Source organism: Schistocerca serialis, chromosome 4 (assembly GCF_023864345.2).
Source record: "Schistocerca serialis cubense isolate TAMUIC-IGC-003099 chromosome 4, iqSchSeri2.2, whole genome shotgun sequence".
In the NCBI taxonomy this organism is placed as follows: Eukaryota; Metazoa; Arthropoda; class Insecta; order Orthoptera; family Acrididae; genus Schistocerca; species Schistocerca serialis.
Genome location: NC_064641.1, coordinates 741,770,994 through 741,788,872, shown reverse-complemented (window position 1 = coordinate 741,788,872; position 17,879 = coordinate 741,770,994). Strand labels below are relative to the sequence as shown.

At 39.2% G+C, this 17,879-nt stretch overlaps 1 protein-coding gene across 4 annotated transcripts in view; it reads left to right on the top strand.

Moving 5' to 3' along the window:
- Window positions 1-17,879, top strand: part of LOC126473263 (integrin alpha-PS1) — a 595,899-nt gene that overhangs the window by 566,482 nt on the left and 11,538 nt on the right. For all 4 annotated transcript variants that reach the window (XM_050100213.1, XM_050100212.1, XM_050100211.1 and 1 more), the window contains 3 exons: window positions 5,918-6,012; window positions 9,054-9,180; window positions 13,208-13,432. In XM_050100213.1, coding sequence (XP_049956170.1) covers window positions 5,918-6,012; window positions 9,054-9,180; window positions 13,208-13,426 — 441 coding nt within the window. In that variant the 3' untranslated portion in view covers window positions 13,427-13,432. The remainder of the gene's footprint in view (window positions 1-5,917; window positions 6,013-9,053; window positions 9,181-13,207; window positions 13,433-17,879) is intronic.

Here is a 17,879-nt window from a genome sequence, read left to right as displayed (position 1 = left end):
GTTCAGTTTCACTGATCATATGCGTATTCTGTGAAATTAAAATGTCAAGTTTTGTTGAACTGTGTGTTGGAAACTGTAAAAACTGAGTCTTACTGTGATTTGGTGTTAGTTTATTTTCTGCAAGCCACGAACTTATGTCATGAACTGCACTTTTTGAAACTGAGCCAATGTTGCACACAACATCCTTTACTACCAAGCTAGTGCCATCAGCAAACAGAAATATTTTTGAGTTACCCGTAATACTAGAGGGCATATCATTTATATAAATAAGCAACAGGAGTGGCACCAACACTGATCCCTGGGGCACACCCCACTTGACTGTACCCCACTCAGACCCAACATCACAGCCATTCTCAACACTGTGAATAATGACCTTTTGCCGTGTGTTGTTAAAGTAAGAGGTGAACCAATTGTGAGCTACTCCCTGTATTCTGTAATGGTCCAACGTCTGGAGCAATATTTTGTGATCAGCACAATCAAACGCCTTAGTTAAATCAAAATACCTAGTGTCCGAAACTTTTTGTTTAACCCATCCAGTACCTCACAGAGAAAAGAGAATATAGCATATTGAGATGTTAAACAACTTCTAAAGCCGAATTGTACATTTGATAGCAAATCGTGTGCTATAAAATGATCAATTATCCTCACATACACAGCCTTTTCAATAACTTTAGCAAACACTGATGGCACAGAAATAGGTCTAAATTTGTCTACATTATCCCCTTCTCCCTTTTTGTAAGAGGCTTTACTACTGAGTTCTGTAATTGTTCAGGAAACTGACCATTCCTAAAGCAAAAATTACAAATATGGCTAAATACAGTGCTAATATGTGTGGTACAGTACTTTAATACTCTGCTAGGAACTCCATCATATCCATGAGAGTCCTTAGTCTTCAGTGATTTAGTTATTGACTGAATCTCCCCCATGTCTGTATCACAGAAGAGTATTTCAGACATCAATCATTGAAAGTCATTTTCCAAGAGAGTTATATGATTCCCTGTGGAAACTAAATTTTTATTTAATTCATCAGCAATGCTCAGAAAATGATTGTTAAATACAGTGCATATATCTGATTTATTAGCAACAGAAATATTTTTACTACAAACTGACTTTATAACATCGACCTTGTGTTGCTGACTGAACACTTCCTTCACAACTGACCATATGGTTTTAATTTTACCTTGTGATTTAACTATTCTATTTGCATACCACATACTCTTTGCCTTCCTAATAACATTTTTAAGCACCTTACAATACTGTTCGTAATGGGCTACTGTAGCTTGATTGTGACTACTTCAAACATTTTGATATAATTCCCACTTTGTTCTACATGATAACCTTATCCCACTAGTTAGCCATCCATGCTGCCTTTTACTGCTGGTACCCTATTTAGAACATTCTAATGGAAAGCAACTCTCAAAGAGCATGAGAAATGTGTTAAGGAAAGCATTTTATTTGTCATCTATGTTATCAGCACTATAAAAATCCTGCCACTCTTGTTCCTTGACGAGGTTTAAAAAACTCTCTATTGCTGTTGCATTAACTTTCCTACATAGTTTGTAATTATATGTGACATTTGTTTGAGTACAAAAGCCTTTTAGTGTTAAAATTTGAGCATCATGGTCTGAAAGGCCATTCACCCTTTTAGTAACAGAATTGGTATCTAGTAATGAAGAATGAATAAAAATATTGTCTATGGCTGTGTTACTGTTCCCCTGCACCCTAGTTGGGAAACACAGTCTGCATCAGATCATATGAATTTAGGAGATGTACCAACGTCCTTTTTCTTGCACTATCATATATGAAATTAATATTGAAGTCACCACATATAACTAATTTCTGGTACTTCCTACAAAGTGAATCAAGAACCCCCCTCTACTTTGAGCAGAAATGCTCTGAAGTCAGAGTTAGGGGACCTATAAACAATATCAATTAGAAGTTTAATTTCACTAAATGCAACTGCCCCTGCACAACATTCAAATATCTGTTCAGTGAAGTGCCATGATACGTCTATGGACTCAAATGGAATTCTGTTTTTTATGTACATGGCCACTGCCCCACCCCGCAAGGAACTCCTTGAAAAACAGCCAGCTGATCTGTATCCTGCTAAAGGAAGCCTCTGAATTGTCAAATTTTGTGCAATACATTGACAGATCTACTGAAATCATATTTTTATTGCACGAACTGGTTTTTGGTGTGTGCAGTCTCTAGCTGATACTGTATGGTAAACAGTTCATTTTGTGTGATTTACTGTGTTGTGTAAACCAAATTGCGGAAATGACTTCGAAGTAGATGGAAAACATGTTCATTTTAGAATTATTTAAACATATAAATGATTAGTCAGCCTTATGGTACGTAAAATCAAATGAGTATAATAATCATCAGAAGAAAAACAACCAATATTGTCTCCATTGTTGTCTATATATAGGGAGATGTACACAGAAGCAAATAAGCTTCAATTAGTAAAGAGGTTAAATTCATTTTGGACAAATCATAGGAAGGTGCCGCCTTGCAGGAATAGTGTCTCACAATTGAGTGCCCTTTTTCTTAATTATTGGTGGAACTGCTTGCAAAAGTACATCAAATGAGCAATTGTTCATCCTCAAAAAGTTCCAATAATCACTTGTCACACTTGTGCTTAAGTCACTTTGTAAATTTTCAAGGTTCAGTCTTCCTCTCTACTTACACCACTGCCTCACCCAACTACGCCTCTTCTCTTCTTTCCATGAGTGAAAAGCAAGCCCAATGGCCAAATAATAGCTGGTGTCCGTATGCAGCATGTTTTCAACTTCATGAGTTGACATGTATTTTTTGCAGTATCACTTTGCTGTTTGGAAACTACTGTCAATACATTGTAGAATATTCTTGCCCAATATTATTGATAGTCTAGGGACCACTTTGTTAAACTATACATTAAAAAGTCTTGGTTGCAAAATAGAATACTGACATGAATTATCTATAGAAGGATGGAATGACTAATACAGGCTGACCTGGGAAAGATCAGTTTCAGTTCCTCATTAGACAGGCTGGAAAAAAAAGGCAAACCCGTATTTACAACATTTGTGGCTGTAGAGCAAGCTTTTGATCAGTGTTGACTGACAAAAACTCTTCAAAATTCTGAAGATATCCGGGATAAAATACCAGGACAAAATACTATCCTCAACATATAGAGAGATTTGCTTCATAGAACATCCACGACTGAGAGGCGTGATAATTAATTTAGGGAGATCTACTTCAGATGTATTAAATATTTATTCAAACCATGACTGGTTTCAAGATTTTGAAATCCAATCTCTCTACCTTAATCAACAACTTATAAAGGGCTGAAGGGCATGAAGGAGAGGCATTAACTGAGGAGGCAATGAGAGAGGGTTGCAGCCCATTTTTCTGTCATCCAGTCTGTACATAAAGTAAACAGAAAACAAGGAGCAGTTTGGTACAGGAATTTAAGTTAGGGAGAAGAAATAAAAACTTTGTTTGCCAGTAACATTGTAATCCTCCTAGGCATGTCAAACAACTTGAAAAATTGATTGAATGGAATGAATAGTGTCTCGGAAAGAGGTTATAACATAACCAGTAATAAAAAAGAGAACAAGACTCAGTTCATGCACAACAGTGTGTGGTACCAATATGTTCCAAAAAGCCGCATCAGAAAATGTGATTTTTCAGTGGGTCATCTCAGGATCTGTTGAACACAGAGAGGAGGGGTCAAGTGTTTTGGAGAGCCCTCGGCCTTGCGACCATTTGTATACCTATTGGAAGAATGGTAATATTCTAGCTATCTTACAGCACAGTGTCAAAGTTTAAACATTAGACACTTCCACCACCCCAGGCAAATTGAGCAAATCAGTTGGTTCTTTTTCATTAGGTATGATCGATGGTGGAACTTAGGTGGCTTATAAAAGCACCATTTTTTCATGAGCAGTACCAAAGTACCAATTGTGGGATGGCCACTTCTATACTATGAATTCATGACAGATCTTCAAAATTTTTACCATATGTTCGTAAGGTGATGGTCTCAGGGAACCTTCATTCTTTTTTCAATATTGTTGCCCATTATCGAGAGCCAGAGGTGAGAAAAGTTATCAGAAAAAAATAAGCAAATTATTTTGTGCTCGCCATATGTTATGCATACCTATCTTGTTCAGATAGGTAAAAATATATAACTGTGTCAAAGTATACAAACAAACTGTAAGAACTTTACTGATCTATGGAATTGGTTTCATGTAAGTAGCACACACTTCTCTCAGAGCAAAATGGGGAACCAGCTGCCTCAATACTCATTCTGCCATCAAGATTTTGGTGCCCGAACATATTCAGCTTTTTTGTGCCAAAGAGAGTAACACAGAGACAGTGGCAGTGCAAGAGAGAGGAGACATTGCCAGTGGGAGAGAAAGAGGTGGTAAACAGTGATTATGTCAGAGAGAGAGTGCCAATGGAACAGAGAGATTGATGAAGACAATAGAAATTGGAGCAAAAGAGAGAGGAGATATTGATGGCCACTGAGAAACAGCGGCAGAAAAAGAAAAAAAGAGAGATTGATGGAGGTAGAAGCAGTGGGAGCAAAAGAGAAAAGAGACAGTGGAAATGAAAAATACAAATGAGTGAAGAGCATACATGGGGTTGGGGGGTCTGAACCCTGCTGGACCATTGCATTGTAACACATAGATATAGAAGAGGGTGCAATTTGGAATGAAATTTGAAACACATGGGGGTAGAGAAAGAAAGTAAGTTAGGTCCCCCAGACTTTTTGAGTTGCCGAGGTACGATGGAGACAGTAGCAGTGGAAAAGTATGACAACAGGAGACAGTGTAAGTGAAAGTAAGTTAGAGAGAGGTGACTTTGGTAGTGGGATACACTGTAAATCAGTGGGAGGAAGAGGAGACAGAAACAATATATAGGGTGAGTAAGGAGACAAGGTACATGCTTTGAGGTTTGGTAGTATCAGTGATTCTGATCAAAGATGTTCATATGGACATTTGCCCTATTTCAAATGGTTTCCAAGATTGGACACATTTAATATCACTTTCGTACGTTTTTCTTTAGTTACTCGAAAACCACACCCTACAGTGAAAACGTGGTGCATTACAAATGTATAGTACATTAAATTTTCTATGAAAAAGGTCCTATTCATTTTCTCTCTAGGATAGTTTGCATGAAGAGAGTGCGAGAATATTGGAAATCCCATGTGACACTCTTTGGAGATAACCTGTACACATGTAATAATTACTGTGGGACAGAACTGGTGACAGATCATTCACGTACAGTGAGAAGATCATTGGACCTAACACCAAATCCTGAGACATGCTTGATATTATCTGTCTCCATTTTTCACTTTTTGAGGAGATTTATTAGATCACTCACAACACTACAATAAAAAATAATAATAAACTACTCTTGGGCAGTTTAGTTTCTTCTTGGAGACAGATATATAAATCAGTAGGCCTTTGTCCTGCTGAAATACGTTCTGAAGAAATATACACTGAATTGTACTGAAGTATCTGCTTTCTAGCTTTCTATTTTATGGCCTTTCTGTATGCAATTAAGGGACCCCCAGTGGCTTTGTTGAGTTATTAAAATTTCAGCTGCTTGTCAACATTAATTGAAACAATGGCAGTGCCACTTGTCTTTGCAGCAGTATAGTGATTCATGGTGGGAAGCTTCAGTTATTTCCTTATAGACATTCAAAGACAGAATTCAAACTTCTAGCTTTTATTTTTCTGTTTTGTATTTCAGCCTCTGGTTTGTCAACAAGTGTCTGTATAGTAATTTCAGTATCATTTAGCGTCAAAAATAAAATTCAGATCCTCAACAAACTGTAACAGTTGAAGTCTATGTATTCACAGACAAATAAAATTTGCAATATTTTAATCTAACTGATGTGGTAATGTTTAATATTATGCATAATCTTTTTCAGAGTTGTTCCCAAGGCTCTGCCAAATGCATCAGATTTCGCTGCTCAGTAAGAAACCTGCAGATGAAACAAGAAGCTGTTATCAAAATAAGATCCAGGTGAAACCTGTTATATTTATGATACAAGTAAATACAGTAATTTAAAAATATATCTAAAAACAAAGATGGTGTAACTTAGCAAACGAAAGCGTTGGTATGTTGATAGACACACAAACAAACACAAACACACACACAAAATTCAAGCTTTCGCAACCCACGGTTGCTTCATCAGGAAAGAGGGAAGGAGAGGGAAAGACGAAAGGATGCGGGTTTTAAGGGAGAGGGTAAGGAGACATTCCAATCCCAGGAGTGGTGGGGTTCTTCTTCACTGTGAGTCCAGATCATGAAGATGTCATCAATAAATCTGTACCAAACTTTGGGTTGGCAGGCCTGCGTAACCAAGAAGTCTTCCTCTAAGTGACCCATAAATAGGTTGGCGTACGAGGGGGCCATCCTGGTACACCTGACTCCCAAATTCAACCAAACAGCCCTCGTCAAAGATTTACTGTCCTACACTCGTACTCTCTGCTGCAAATATCACTTTGCCATGAAGAATAATAATCCTAATCCTACTCCTAATGATCCAACTACCCAAGACATTATCCAAATTGAACCCTGCCTGGAGCAGTTCTGTCCTCTGTCACAGCGGGACTCACCTCCTCTTCCTCAAAATCACCCTCTCCAAACCTTCCAGGAATTTCTGACTTCCAGCCTTCCCTCTCAACCCTTCTTGAAAAACCTTAATCCTACTCCCAACATCACCACTGCTGAAGTCCAGGCTATCCGTGATCTGAAGGCTGACCAATCCATTGTCATTCTTCCGGCGGACAAGGGTTCCACGACCGTGGTACTTGATCGTCGGGAGTATGTGGCTGAGGGACTGTGTCAGCTTTCAGACAACACCACATACAAAATTTGCCAAGGTAATCCCATTCCTGATGTCCAGGCGGAGCTTCAAAGAATCCTCAGAAACTTAGGCCCCCTACAAAACCTTTCACCTGACTCCATCAACCTCCTGACCCCACAGACACCCCACGCCCCTACCTACCACCTTCTACCTACTTTCTAAAATTCACAACCCCAATCATCCCGGCCACCCCATTGTAGCTGCCCCCCACAGAACGTATATTTGCCTACGTAGATAAACACCTTCAACCCATTACATGCAGAATCCAATCCTTCATCAAAGACACCAACCACTTTCTCGAACGCCTGGAACCCTTACCCAATCTGTTATCCCCGGAAACCATCCTTGTAACCATTGATGCCACTTCTTTATACACAAATATTCCGCACGTCCTGGGCCTCACTGCAATTGAGCATTTCCTTTCACGCCGATCTCCCGCCACCTTACCTAAAACCTCTTTCCTCATTACCTTAGCCTGACCCAAAACTTCTTCACTTTTGAAGGCCAGACATACCAACAATTAAAGGGAACAGCCATGGGTACCAGGATGGCCCCCTCATATGCCAACCTATTTATGGGTCGCTTAGAGGAAGCCTTCTTGGTTACCCAGGCCTGCCAACCCACAGTTTGGTACAGATTTATTGATGACATCTTCACAGTCTGGACTCTCAGTGAAGAACAATTCTAGAATTTCCTCTCCAAGCGCAACTCCTTTGGTTCCATCAGATTCACCTGGTCCTACTCCAGATCCCATGCCACTTTCCTTGACGTTGACCTCCATCTGTCCAATGGCCAGCTTCACACATCCGTCCACATCAAACCCACCAACAAGCAACAGTACCTCCATTATGACAGCTGCCACCCATTCCATATCAAACGGTCCCTTCCCTACAGCCTAGGTCTTCGTGACAAACGAATCTGCTCCAGTCCGGAATCCCTGAACCATTACACCAACAACCTGAAAACAGCTTTCGCATCCCGCAACTACCATCCCGACCTGGTACAGAAGCAAATAACCAGAGCCACTTCTTCATTCCCTCAAACCCAGAACCTCCCACAGAAGAACCCCAAAAGTGCCCCACTTGTGACAGGATACTTTCCGGGACTGGATCAGACTCTGAATGTGGCTCTCCAGCAGGGATACTACTTCCTCAAATCCTGCCCTGAAATGAGATTCATCCTTCATGAAATCCTCTCCACTCCACCAAGAGTGTCTTTCAGCCGTCCACCTAACCTTCGTAACCTCTTGGTTCATCCCTATGAAATCCCCAAGCCACCTTCTCTACCCTCTGCTCCTATCCTTGTAACCGTCCCTGGTGTAAAACCTGTCCCATGCACTCTCCCACCACCACCTACTCCAGTCCTGTAACCTGGAAGGTGTACACGATCAAAGGCAGAGCCAAGTGTGAAAGCACCCATGTGATTTACCAACTGACCTGCCTAGACTGTGAAGCTTTCTATGTGGGAATGACCAGCAACAAACTGTCCATTCGCATGAATGGACACAGCAGACAGTGTTTGTTGGTAATGAGGATCACCCTGTGGCTAAACATGCCTATCTTGGCACAGTGTTACACTGTCCGGGTTATCTGGATACTTCCCACTAACACCAACCTGTCAGAACTCCAGAGATGGGAACTTGCCCTTCAGTATATCCTCTCTTCCCGTTACCCACCAGGCCTCAACCTCCGCTAATTTCATGTTGCCGCCGCTCATACCTCACCTGTCATTCAACAACATCTTTGCCTCTGTACTTCGACTGACATTTCTGCCCAAACTCTTTGTCTTTACAAATGTCTGCTTGTGTCTGTATATGTGTGGATGGATATGTGTGTGTGTGTGCGCGCGAGTGTATATCTGTCCTTTTTTCCCCCTAAGGTAAGTCTTTCCGCTCCCGGGATTGGAATGACTCCTTACCCTCTCCCTTAAAACCCACATCCTTTCGTTTTTCCCTCTCCTTCCCTCTTTCCTGATGAAGCAACCGTGGGTTGCGAAAGCTTGAATTTTGTGTGTGTGTTTGTGTTTGTTTGTGTGTCTATCAACATACCAACGATTTTGTTTGGTAAGTTAATCATCTTTGTTTTTAGATATATTTTTCCCACGTGGAATGTTTCCCTCTATTATATTCATATCAGTAATTTAAAAATACATACAGAGTTACATTGTTTTTCATTACACTTGTTCTCTGGTTCAGGCTCTGGAATTCAACACTGGTTGAAGACTACCCAAAAGTTGACTCTGTGCGAATACGTTCTCATGCCAGGATAGAGCTGCCAGAGAGTCCAGCCATTCATCAAAATACAGCTGATGATGAAGCAGAGGTTTGTATCTCTCCTTGAAGTGCAGAAAAAGTGTTTGTGTATGTGTGTGTGTGTTTGTGTGTGTGAGAGAGAGAAAGAGAGAGAGAGAGAGAGAGAGAGAGAGAGGGGGGTGAGGGTGCTGGGGGGAGGGAGAGGGGGAGGGGCGAAGGGAGGGGGAGAATTACAGTAATATCAGAAAATTGAGTCCGCCTTGATGCAAAACACCTTGTTATTCGTTTATTTCTTTGTTCTCCCAATCTAATTTATTATATGTTACAGCAAGTTTTAAGCAATTATTGTTGCTGTTTGCGACATATTTTCTGTGCGCTTTTTTTCTGTTGCCGTTTATTACTTAGCAAACATCATGCAGAATTATTTATGCACTTATAGCACCCTCCGTAATTTTTCAGTTTGATGTTGATCGAGCTATAGAGTTCATTTATGATAAATGTAGATAATATATATACTCCTCTTTAAGGCAAAACTAAATGTAATGCAATATGTTTGTTAGAATATCTGCTACAATAACTAAATCTCAAACTCCAATTTACTACAAATTAGATTGTGCACAGAACAAAGATAACTTCTCAAAAAGGCACTTTTATTTGCATCGATTTACAATCAAATTCAGGTTGATCTATTCTTTTGTATTAATACTGAATCACAATCACTGATTTGCTATGAAATAAATTACCTGAAAACACTCATACCGGCAACTTACGAAATTATAGTTTTGCAAGTGTCCAAAAATTCTCATAAATAACCTTCTTCTCACATAATTATACAATACAATTAGAGGTTTTGAATGAGGATAGGCCCACTATTCTCAAAAATTTTATAAGACCACAAATAAGTTTAAGCCTACAAGTGACAAGAACAGTAGGAATTTATTGCAGCACTCGCGAATATTCGAAGTTTCACAATACATATGGGTATTGATACAGTCAGTGAAAGATTATTCAGAAGTGACGTTTACAGTAAAATATGCAAATCTAGAATTTGAAATCAGCACACGAATCTTGCAAACACAGTCTCATACTAAAGAAAATGCCAGTTGGCTTTTACATACAAATAAACATGTGAATAGCACAGATTTTTACTTAGTTATGTCTTTGCTGTAGAAGAATACTGCAGCGTAAGTTTATCTCAGTCAGAATCTAGAAAAATGTGCAGCATCAACAAAGTGGCTAACAATGCAATGTGTCACAGAGTGAAACCTTTCTGTTTCTATTCTGTACAGAATTAATGGACATTCTAAATGAGTTTTTCATTTTGAAATTCTATTACATTTGTAGTATCTTCAGAAGTTCTCCATTCAGTGTATTTAACTATATAATCAGTAGACATTGTGCAGCATGTGTTAACTACAGTGGTGTTATTCAAGTACATACTATACTGAGCTCACAGGAGCTTACATGACTACCTCCACTCTCCAGCCCTTGGCAGCTCTTGCAGTATTTGCCACTAGTAAATATACTTGAGATGGATATTAATACAATGATCAGTCTTTATTTCTGCTTCTCTTTTGTTAATTTATACCTTGACCTATTTCATACTCCTCCTTTATCAATGGTTCTACTGAACATGATGAATGGAAGAATGAAATCTTTTCAGACTTATACAAGGTGTACAACTTTGCTTCCGCTGTTTGCCGATAGGTGGCGACAATGGTAAGTAAAGGTCTAAAGAAACAGATCACAGATGTCAGGCAGTTAGCTTGGACCTTGGTCAATATAACCTCATTCAAACATTAGCCGATTTGTGTCTGCATCATAAAGTTGTTCTCATTTGAAAATGTCAGTTTACGAGCCTAATTCTCGTCATTTGGAGGACGTGTTTCTGTTTTGTTCGATATGAAGAAAACAGCAGCTGAGTCTAATTCAATGCTCTCAAGTATGTATGGTAAGGGTGCTATTAGTGAAAGAACATGTCATGAGCCATTTCGGCACTTCAAGAATGATGATTTTAATGTCATAGACCGGCATAGAGGTGGAAGAGAGAATGTTTTTAAAGATGCAGAATTTGAGACATTGCTTAGTGAAGCCTCACACCAAACTCAAGAAGAATTGGCACAGTTAGTGGGAGTGACACAACAAGCCATTTCAAAATGTCTCAAGGCTATGGGCATGATTCAGAAAGAAGGAACTTGAGTCCCGCGTGTGCTGAAACCAAGAGATGTTGAACGGCGTTTGTGTGTTTGCGAACAGTTGCTTCAGAGGCAAAAACGAAAGGGACTTCTGCATTGCTTTGTGACCAAGGATGAAAAATGGGTTCATTACAATAACCCTAAATACAAAAAATCATGGGAATATCCCCGCCATGCTTCCATGTCGATGACCAAACCGAATATTCACGGTTCCAAGATCATGCTATGCATTTGGTGGGATCAGCTCAGCGTCGTGTACTATGAGGTGTTAAAACAAAGTGAAACAATCACAGGTGCTTGTTATCGAATGCAATTAATGTGTTTGAGCAGAGCATTGAAAGACACGCGGCCGCAATACAGCAAGCGGCATGATCAAGTGATTTTGCAGCATGACAACGCTCGAGGCCATGTTGCAAAAGAGGTCAAAACGTACTTGGAAGCATTAAAATGGGAAGTCCTACCCCACGCACTGTATTCTCCAGACATTGCTCCCTCTGACTATCACCTGTTTAGATCAATAGTGCTTGGCCTGGCTGACCAACACTTCCAATCTCATGAAGAAGTTACAAATTGGATAGATTCGTGGATCGCTTCAAAAGATGAACAATTTTTCCGACACGGGATTTGTACACTGCCCGAAAGATGGGAGAAAGTAGTGGCCAGTGATGGAAAATACTTTGAATGATATATGTATAACTAATTTGTTTCATTAAAGCCTAAAATGTTGGGGAAAAAATGGCGGAAGTAAAGTTGTACACCTTGTAGTTGGGAATAATGAACTCACTATCAGTAAGGTATGGATTTTATATTACTCTGCTGTACATTTTCAGAGCATGACATATTGAATTGGGTGCTGAAGTGTTTGATAACAATACTTCCCTGAATCTACCCAGTTACAGAGATTTCAGTATTCTGATCTGGTCAAACTCCTCAAATGCATTTCTGACTGGTAGCTATTGATGAAGCACTTCCCAACCAAAGAAGAAAATTAGTGAATTGACTAGAATTTTGCTGAGGGTGGCATTTGTGGAAAAGCTATATAGTACAAGCCCCGTTGCTTTTACAATTGTTTTCCTCCCAATATAGCATTGTGCTACAGTGAATTGCAAAAACCTCATTCTTGAAAATCAGTCAAGTTAATTTAATTTGTAATTTTTTATGTCTGTCATACGTAACGTTACAGTACTTCTGAGCATATTTTGTTACAGTATGCGATGTTTTTCATTTATCGATGTTCAGCATCATCATCTGTAAATCTTAATATTAAATCAAATTTTTTGAACCATCATTGTATAGTCTGTTTATTTACTTTGTTAATTTAAAAGTTGTGTTGACAGACCTGACTGTCTTTGACATGGTGCAGTTACGTTTAAACGTATCACGTATCAGAAAAAAGTAACAGTATCTCGCATATATTTGCTTAGTGAGAAAAGAATCACGAACTGAGGATGTTAAAACATCTTGGCTGATTAAAACTGTGTGCTGGACTGGGTCTCAGATCTTGGACCTGTGCCACGAGCAAGTGCTCTACTGACAGGTATGCAAGCACAACTCAGTACCTCATCTCCTACTTAGAAACTTCACAGAAAATCTGCCGCATACCTTGCAGTCCTAGCAATCCTGGAAGAAAAGATCACTTGCCAGTGAAAGGGAAATATCCTAGGCTGGAGTCCAAATCTGTCACAGTTTTAATCTATCATAAGTTTCAAATCGGCACAGACTCCATTCCAGAGTGAAGCTTCATTCTGGGTGCAAACCAAGGATGTTTGCCCACTGCTTCCCAGTATAGTGGTGCAACTTACACATTCTTTGGAATGTCAGTATAAAATTGATTTAATATGCAGCAAAAGGATATTTTGCCCATACATAATTTTGTTTGATATTGCGTATGAACTTTTGCAGGCTGAAACAGAAGCTTTCCCAGATAAACTGGAACAACAAGAGGCAGAATCTGTACCAGTATGGATTATTATAGTAGCCATTGTAGCTGGACTACTGCTACTCATTCTGCTAACATTGGTTCTGTGGAAATTGGGCTTCTTCAAGCGTCGGCGACCTGATCCAACACTATCTGGCAATCTTGAGAAACATCGTGATGAAAATGGTGATTATGCATCATAGTAAAAGGTATGAAATGGAATTTGTAATTTATTTTTTAAAACTAATAACACAGTGCCTGTCTTTAATGTAACATGAGGAGTTGTAACAGTAAAACTTGTAAAAGGTGATTCCAGGACATAAATAAGAAATGGAAACCAGGAAACTATGCACATGCACACAGACAGACAGACAGACACGCGCACGGGCACATGCACACCCATGTGCACATGCGCGCGCGCACGCACACACACACACACACACACACACACACACACACACACACACAAAGAAGTGGTAATTTTATTGAGGATAAGTGTGATTTTTTTCCCAATATTTTGCTGAAGCTCCAGCAAACTGATTAGAGTTTTGATAGAGATTGATGGAAAATGTCTGGATTAAAAGTGATTTCACACACAACAGAATAGTAAAATATTGCCATAGAAATGAATATTTTGCTGTTTTGGTTTGAAGTATGTGCTGTTTAATTTCAAAACTGGTCAGGTTGTACAATGCGTGTGGTAAAAGCACACAGCCCATGGGCCATTTTTATAGCGAAAACATATTACACAATAAGGAAAGTAACTAGGAGAATCTCTTTGAAAATCGTGAAAAAGATAGCATCAGTAAAAGTGTGACTAATAATAATTGTTTTCTGAATGACAAAAATATTCGAACAACTCTTTTTAAGCATGTACTGAGTGCCCCACAACCTCTGTATCAATTATTCTTCTCAAACTCTGTGTATCCAATTTCTATCGTCTAAAGTGTAATGATGGGGCACCCTTAACGTCCATTTGACAACTAGGTAATTAGAGATGGAGCACAAGCTTGAACTGAGGAAGGAAATTGGCTGTACCTGTCAGAGGAGCCATTATGGGATTTGCCTTAAGTGATTTATGGAGACCACAGGAAACCTGAAGCTGGATACCCAGATGGGATTTGAATTGCCACCCTTCCAAATAAAATCCCAATTCTTTAACAGTCATGATGCTCCACTCAGTGCTGGGAACCTTAGGACACAAAGTAAATGTCAGAACTTCAAATGAGATGATGATACCAAATTATTATACATGGGGCATCCAATAAGTAATGCAGCACTTGTTTTTCTGAAAGCAGGTTGGCTTTAGTCAGAATTCCAGTACATCATATTATTCCTCACTCTTTTGGCTACAAAAAACCTATTTTGCAACATAATCTCTGTTTTCTGTGACAGCCTTGCACCACCTCACTCGGAGGGCCTGTATGCCCCCATGGTACCACTCTAGTTTTTGACATTGGAACCAATAATCTGCTGCATCAAAAAAAAAACCATCATCCACATACTGTTTCCTGCAGAGTGCATCCTGGGGTGAACAGATGGAAGTCAGAATGTGTGAGATCAGGGCTGTAGATTGGATGAGGAAGAGCAGTCCAGTGAAGTTTTGTGTGCCCTCTTAGATGCACAGACTTCTGTGAGGCCTTGCATTGTCAGGGAGAAGGTGAAGTTCATTTGCATTTTTGTGACAATATTCCAACATTGCAGGAGTCATGGCTGTATGAGGCCAGCTGGCATGTGGAAGATCGGACAGATTTGCGCGAACTTGGTGCTATGATGGCAAGACTCGTCACCTAATGACTCACCATGCTATTGTTCACTGCCAGGTCTCTGTAGACATTTTGCAAATACATATGTGTATCTGTGATGCTCTAGTTTTCCGCCAAAAGAAAGTCAATGGCAGGTATCTACTTGGAATGCACCTCCATTACAGATGCCATTTTGAAGGCTACATATAGTGCCACCATGTATCAAATTCTCATAAAACTCTGATGGTTGAAGGGGGAATATTCCATTATGTCCCACAACAAATTCTGCATTTTTCAACCAAAACTGGCTGATGAAAAAAAATGTGTTCCATGATTTATCTGACACCACTTGTGATTGAAAGAAGCTCTCAAAATGGAGTTTTTTGTCTGGAAAGGTTTTTTGGTTATGTTCAGATAGTGTTATATCTTCATAAAGTATTTTTAAAATGATACGTGCAAAAAAATTGTTCTCTTTTTCATTTGAAATAAGCATATCTTTTTCTTGTTTTCAATATAGAAAACTAAAATAATTTTTTATTTAAATTGTTATTCTTCATAGGAAATAATTAAAGAACGCAAGTTTTCTTATGTTCATTTTATCATCTGTTGAAAAATCTATTTATAAATAAACTATCTGCCTTTTTCTAACTCCAGTCATACTCTGATCTCTTACACATTGGGTCTCTCAAAATAAGTCTGCTGCGGAAACAATCAGTGTCCTTCCTAAATTCAGTTTCCATTTTAATTTTTTTTAAAGGGACTTGTTGACACTGTGAATTTTTTACATTTCCTCCAGGTTCCAGTCAAAGTTAGAGTCACCATTTAATTTGTTTGTTTGATAAAAATGATAGGCACTGTTTTCACTACATACGTGAAGTCTGTTCAAAAAATAATTTTAGCTGTTTGTCTACATCAGTGTTTTCCCTTCACACTAGGTGCCATTAGATATTATACACTAATTCCAGTACTTTTTGCAATCACCGAAACACTTCTGCAACTTTCTCAGTGACGGGTTTTAGCTCACTCAGCTTTGTGTTTTCAGTGTCTGTAAAACAATGGCCCTTTAACTTTTATTTTATTTCTGGGAACAGTAAAAAGTCACATGGGGCTGTATCTTGCAAATATGCAGGCATGGAGGCTGGGATATCATTACAGTATTGTTTTTGGTGAAGAATCCAAAACAAGCAACGAAACATAAGCAGGTGCTTTGTTATGGTGCAAAAACCATGAATAGTTTCACCACAAATCCATTTCTTTCTAATTGCCTTAGGAATACATTATTGAACTTCCATGTAACACTCTTTATTGATTTTCCAACCTTGTGGCAAGAATGCATAGTGCACCATGCTGTTTGAATAACACAGTGAGTATAACCGTCATATACAGATGGTTTCCACTGGGACAATTGAGCCCCTGCTTTGACATTATATCTTAAAGCCCATGTTTCATCTCTTCTTGTGACATATTTCAGTGGGTCAACATTGTTGTTGACTTCTTCTAAAGGCTCCTGAGAAAACTCTCCAAAAACAATGTTTAAAATTTCTAAATCTTTCCTGTATTTTTATTCCACTCTAATTACAAAATTTAATGGAAATATCCTTATTAATTTTTATACAAAATAAATAATCACCAGTACTACCAAAACATACGTAATCTTATTGACAGCTGACAGCAGCTACTTTTCAGACATGTTTGCAATACATATTGGTTGTTGGATTTTGTGTCAGGATCTTAGTGACATCTGTGTAAAGATTTTTCTGACACTTCCTCAGCATTGTGGCATTGTCAAAGTGGCTGGCATTGTCAAAGGTTCACCTTCCATTGCTGGTGGTGGACTAGAGTTGAAGTCCTTGGCTGAAGATTCTATGTACTTATTGGACCAAAATCCAAGGGCTTTTTCTACCTTTTACAAGTGTGGTTCCCCTTTTCCTGGTCATTAACGTTGTAAGACTCCTCTTGTTATCTGCACCAATCAGCATGTAAATCCAGGATCCATTTACCTTGAGGCTCTCTTCTTTCTTGTTAAAACTATTGCCCTGTTTGTGAATTTCTATGTCTTCCATGAACATAATGCTAGCTTATCTTCACAGTCTTGCATGTCAGCAAATTTTATTATGTGGTCAGTCTCGTACTATGTGGTTCGATTCCTCCACTTGTTACAGTCTGCAGTACTCTCTATGTTCGATGATTGTGGGATTGATGGATCCTCCAGTCATTCTAGCATAGACTTTTCCACATGGTGTATCATGACATACAAGTGGGTCCCTTTTCTCCTGCAATGGTCTGCGACACTGTTTGAACTTCTTGTTTTGTTTGTAAATAGTCTTTACATCATGTTTGCACAATATACAGATGATTGTCTCTGTTACCCTGGTGATGTATGGCAGAAAGGCCTTACCTGGTGTTTCATCTTCTGATGTGATGTGTCACTGGGTGTGGTCTTTCAGGACACTTATTATGCAACTGATGGAGTACCCATTGCTCCTTGCATCTCGCATCTGAGATGCTGTGGCTCACATATTTGCCTTGCATGTGTTACATGTGTATTAATCATTCCTCATTTCTGGCTCAAGTGATGCTCTGAAAGCTTGTTTAGGTATTGATTCATACGTGTAAGTTTTCGATACACACCATAGCCCAGATTCTGACTATTCCTCATAACAAGCACCACCTGCAGATAACAAGGGGAGAACAGCAGCAGTAATGCCACAGAAAAGCCCTTTGACACTGGTGTGACAGGTACAGATGATCTCCAGCCACTGACTTGATTCCAGTCCTCCACTAACAATGGAGAGTAAACCTTTGACAAACCCAGCCACTCTTGCTGTTAAAACATCAGAAAATCGTTAAACAAATGTTGGACAAAAATCTCAAGATCAAAGCCAACTGGCAATAGTTCATCAAATGGCCA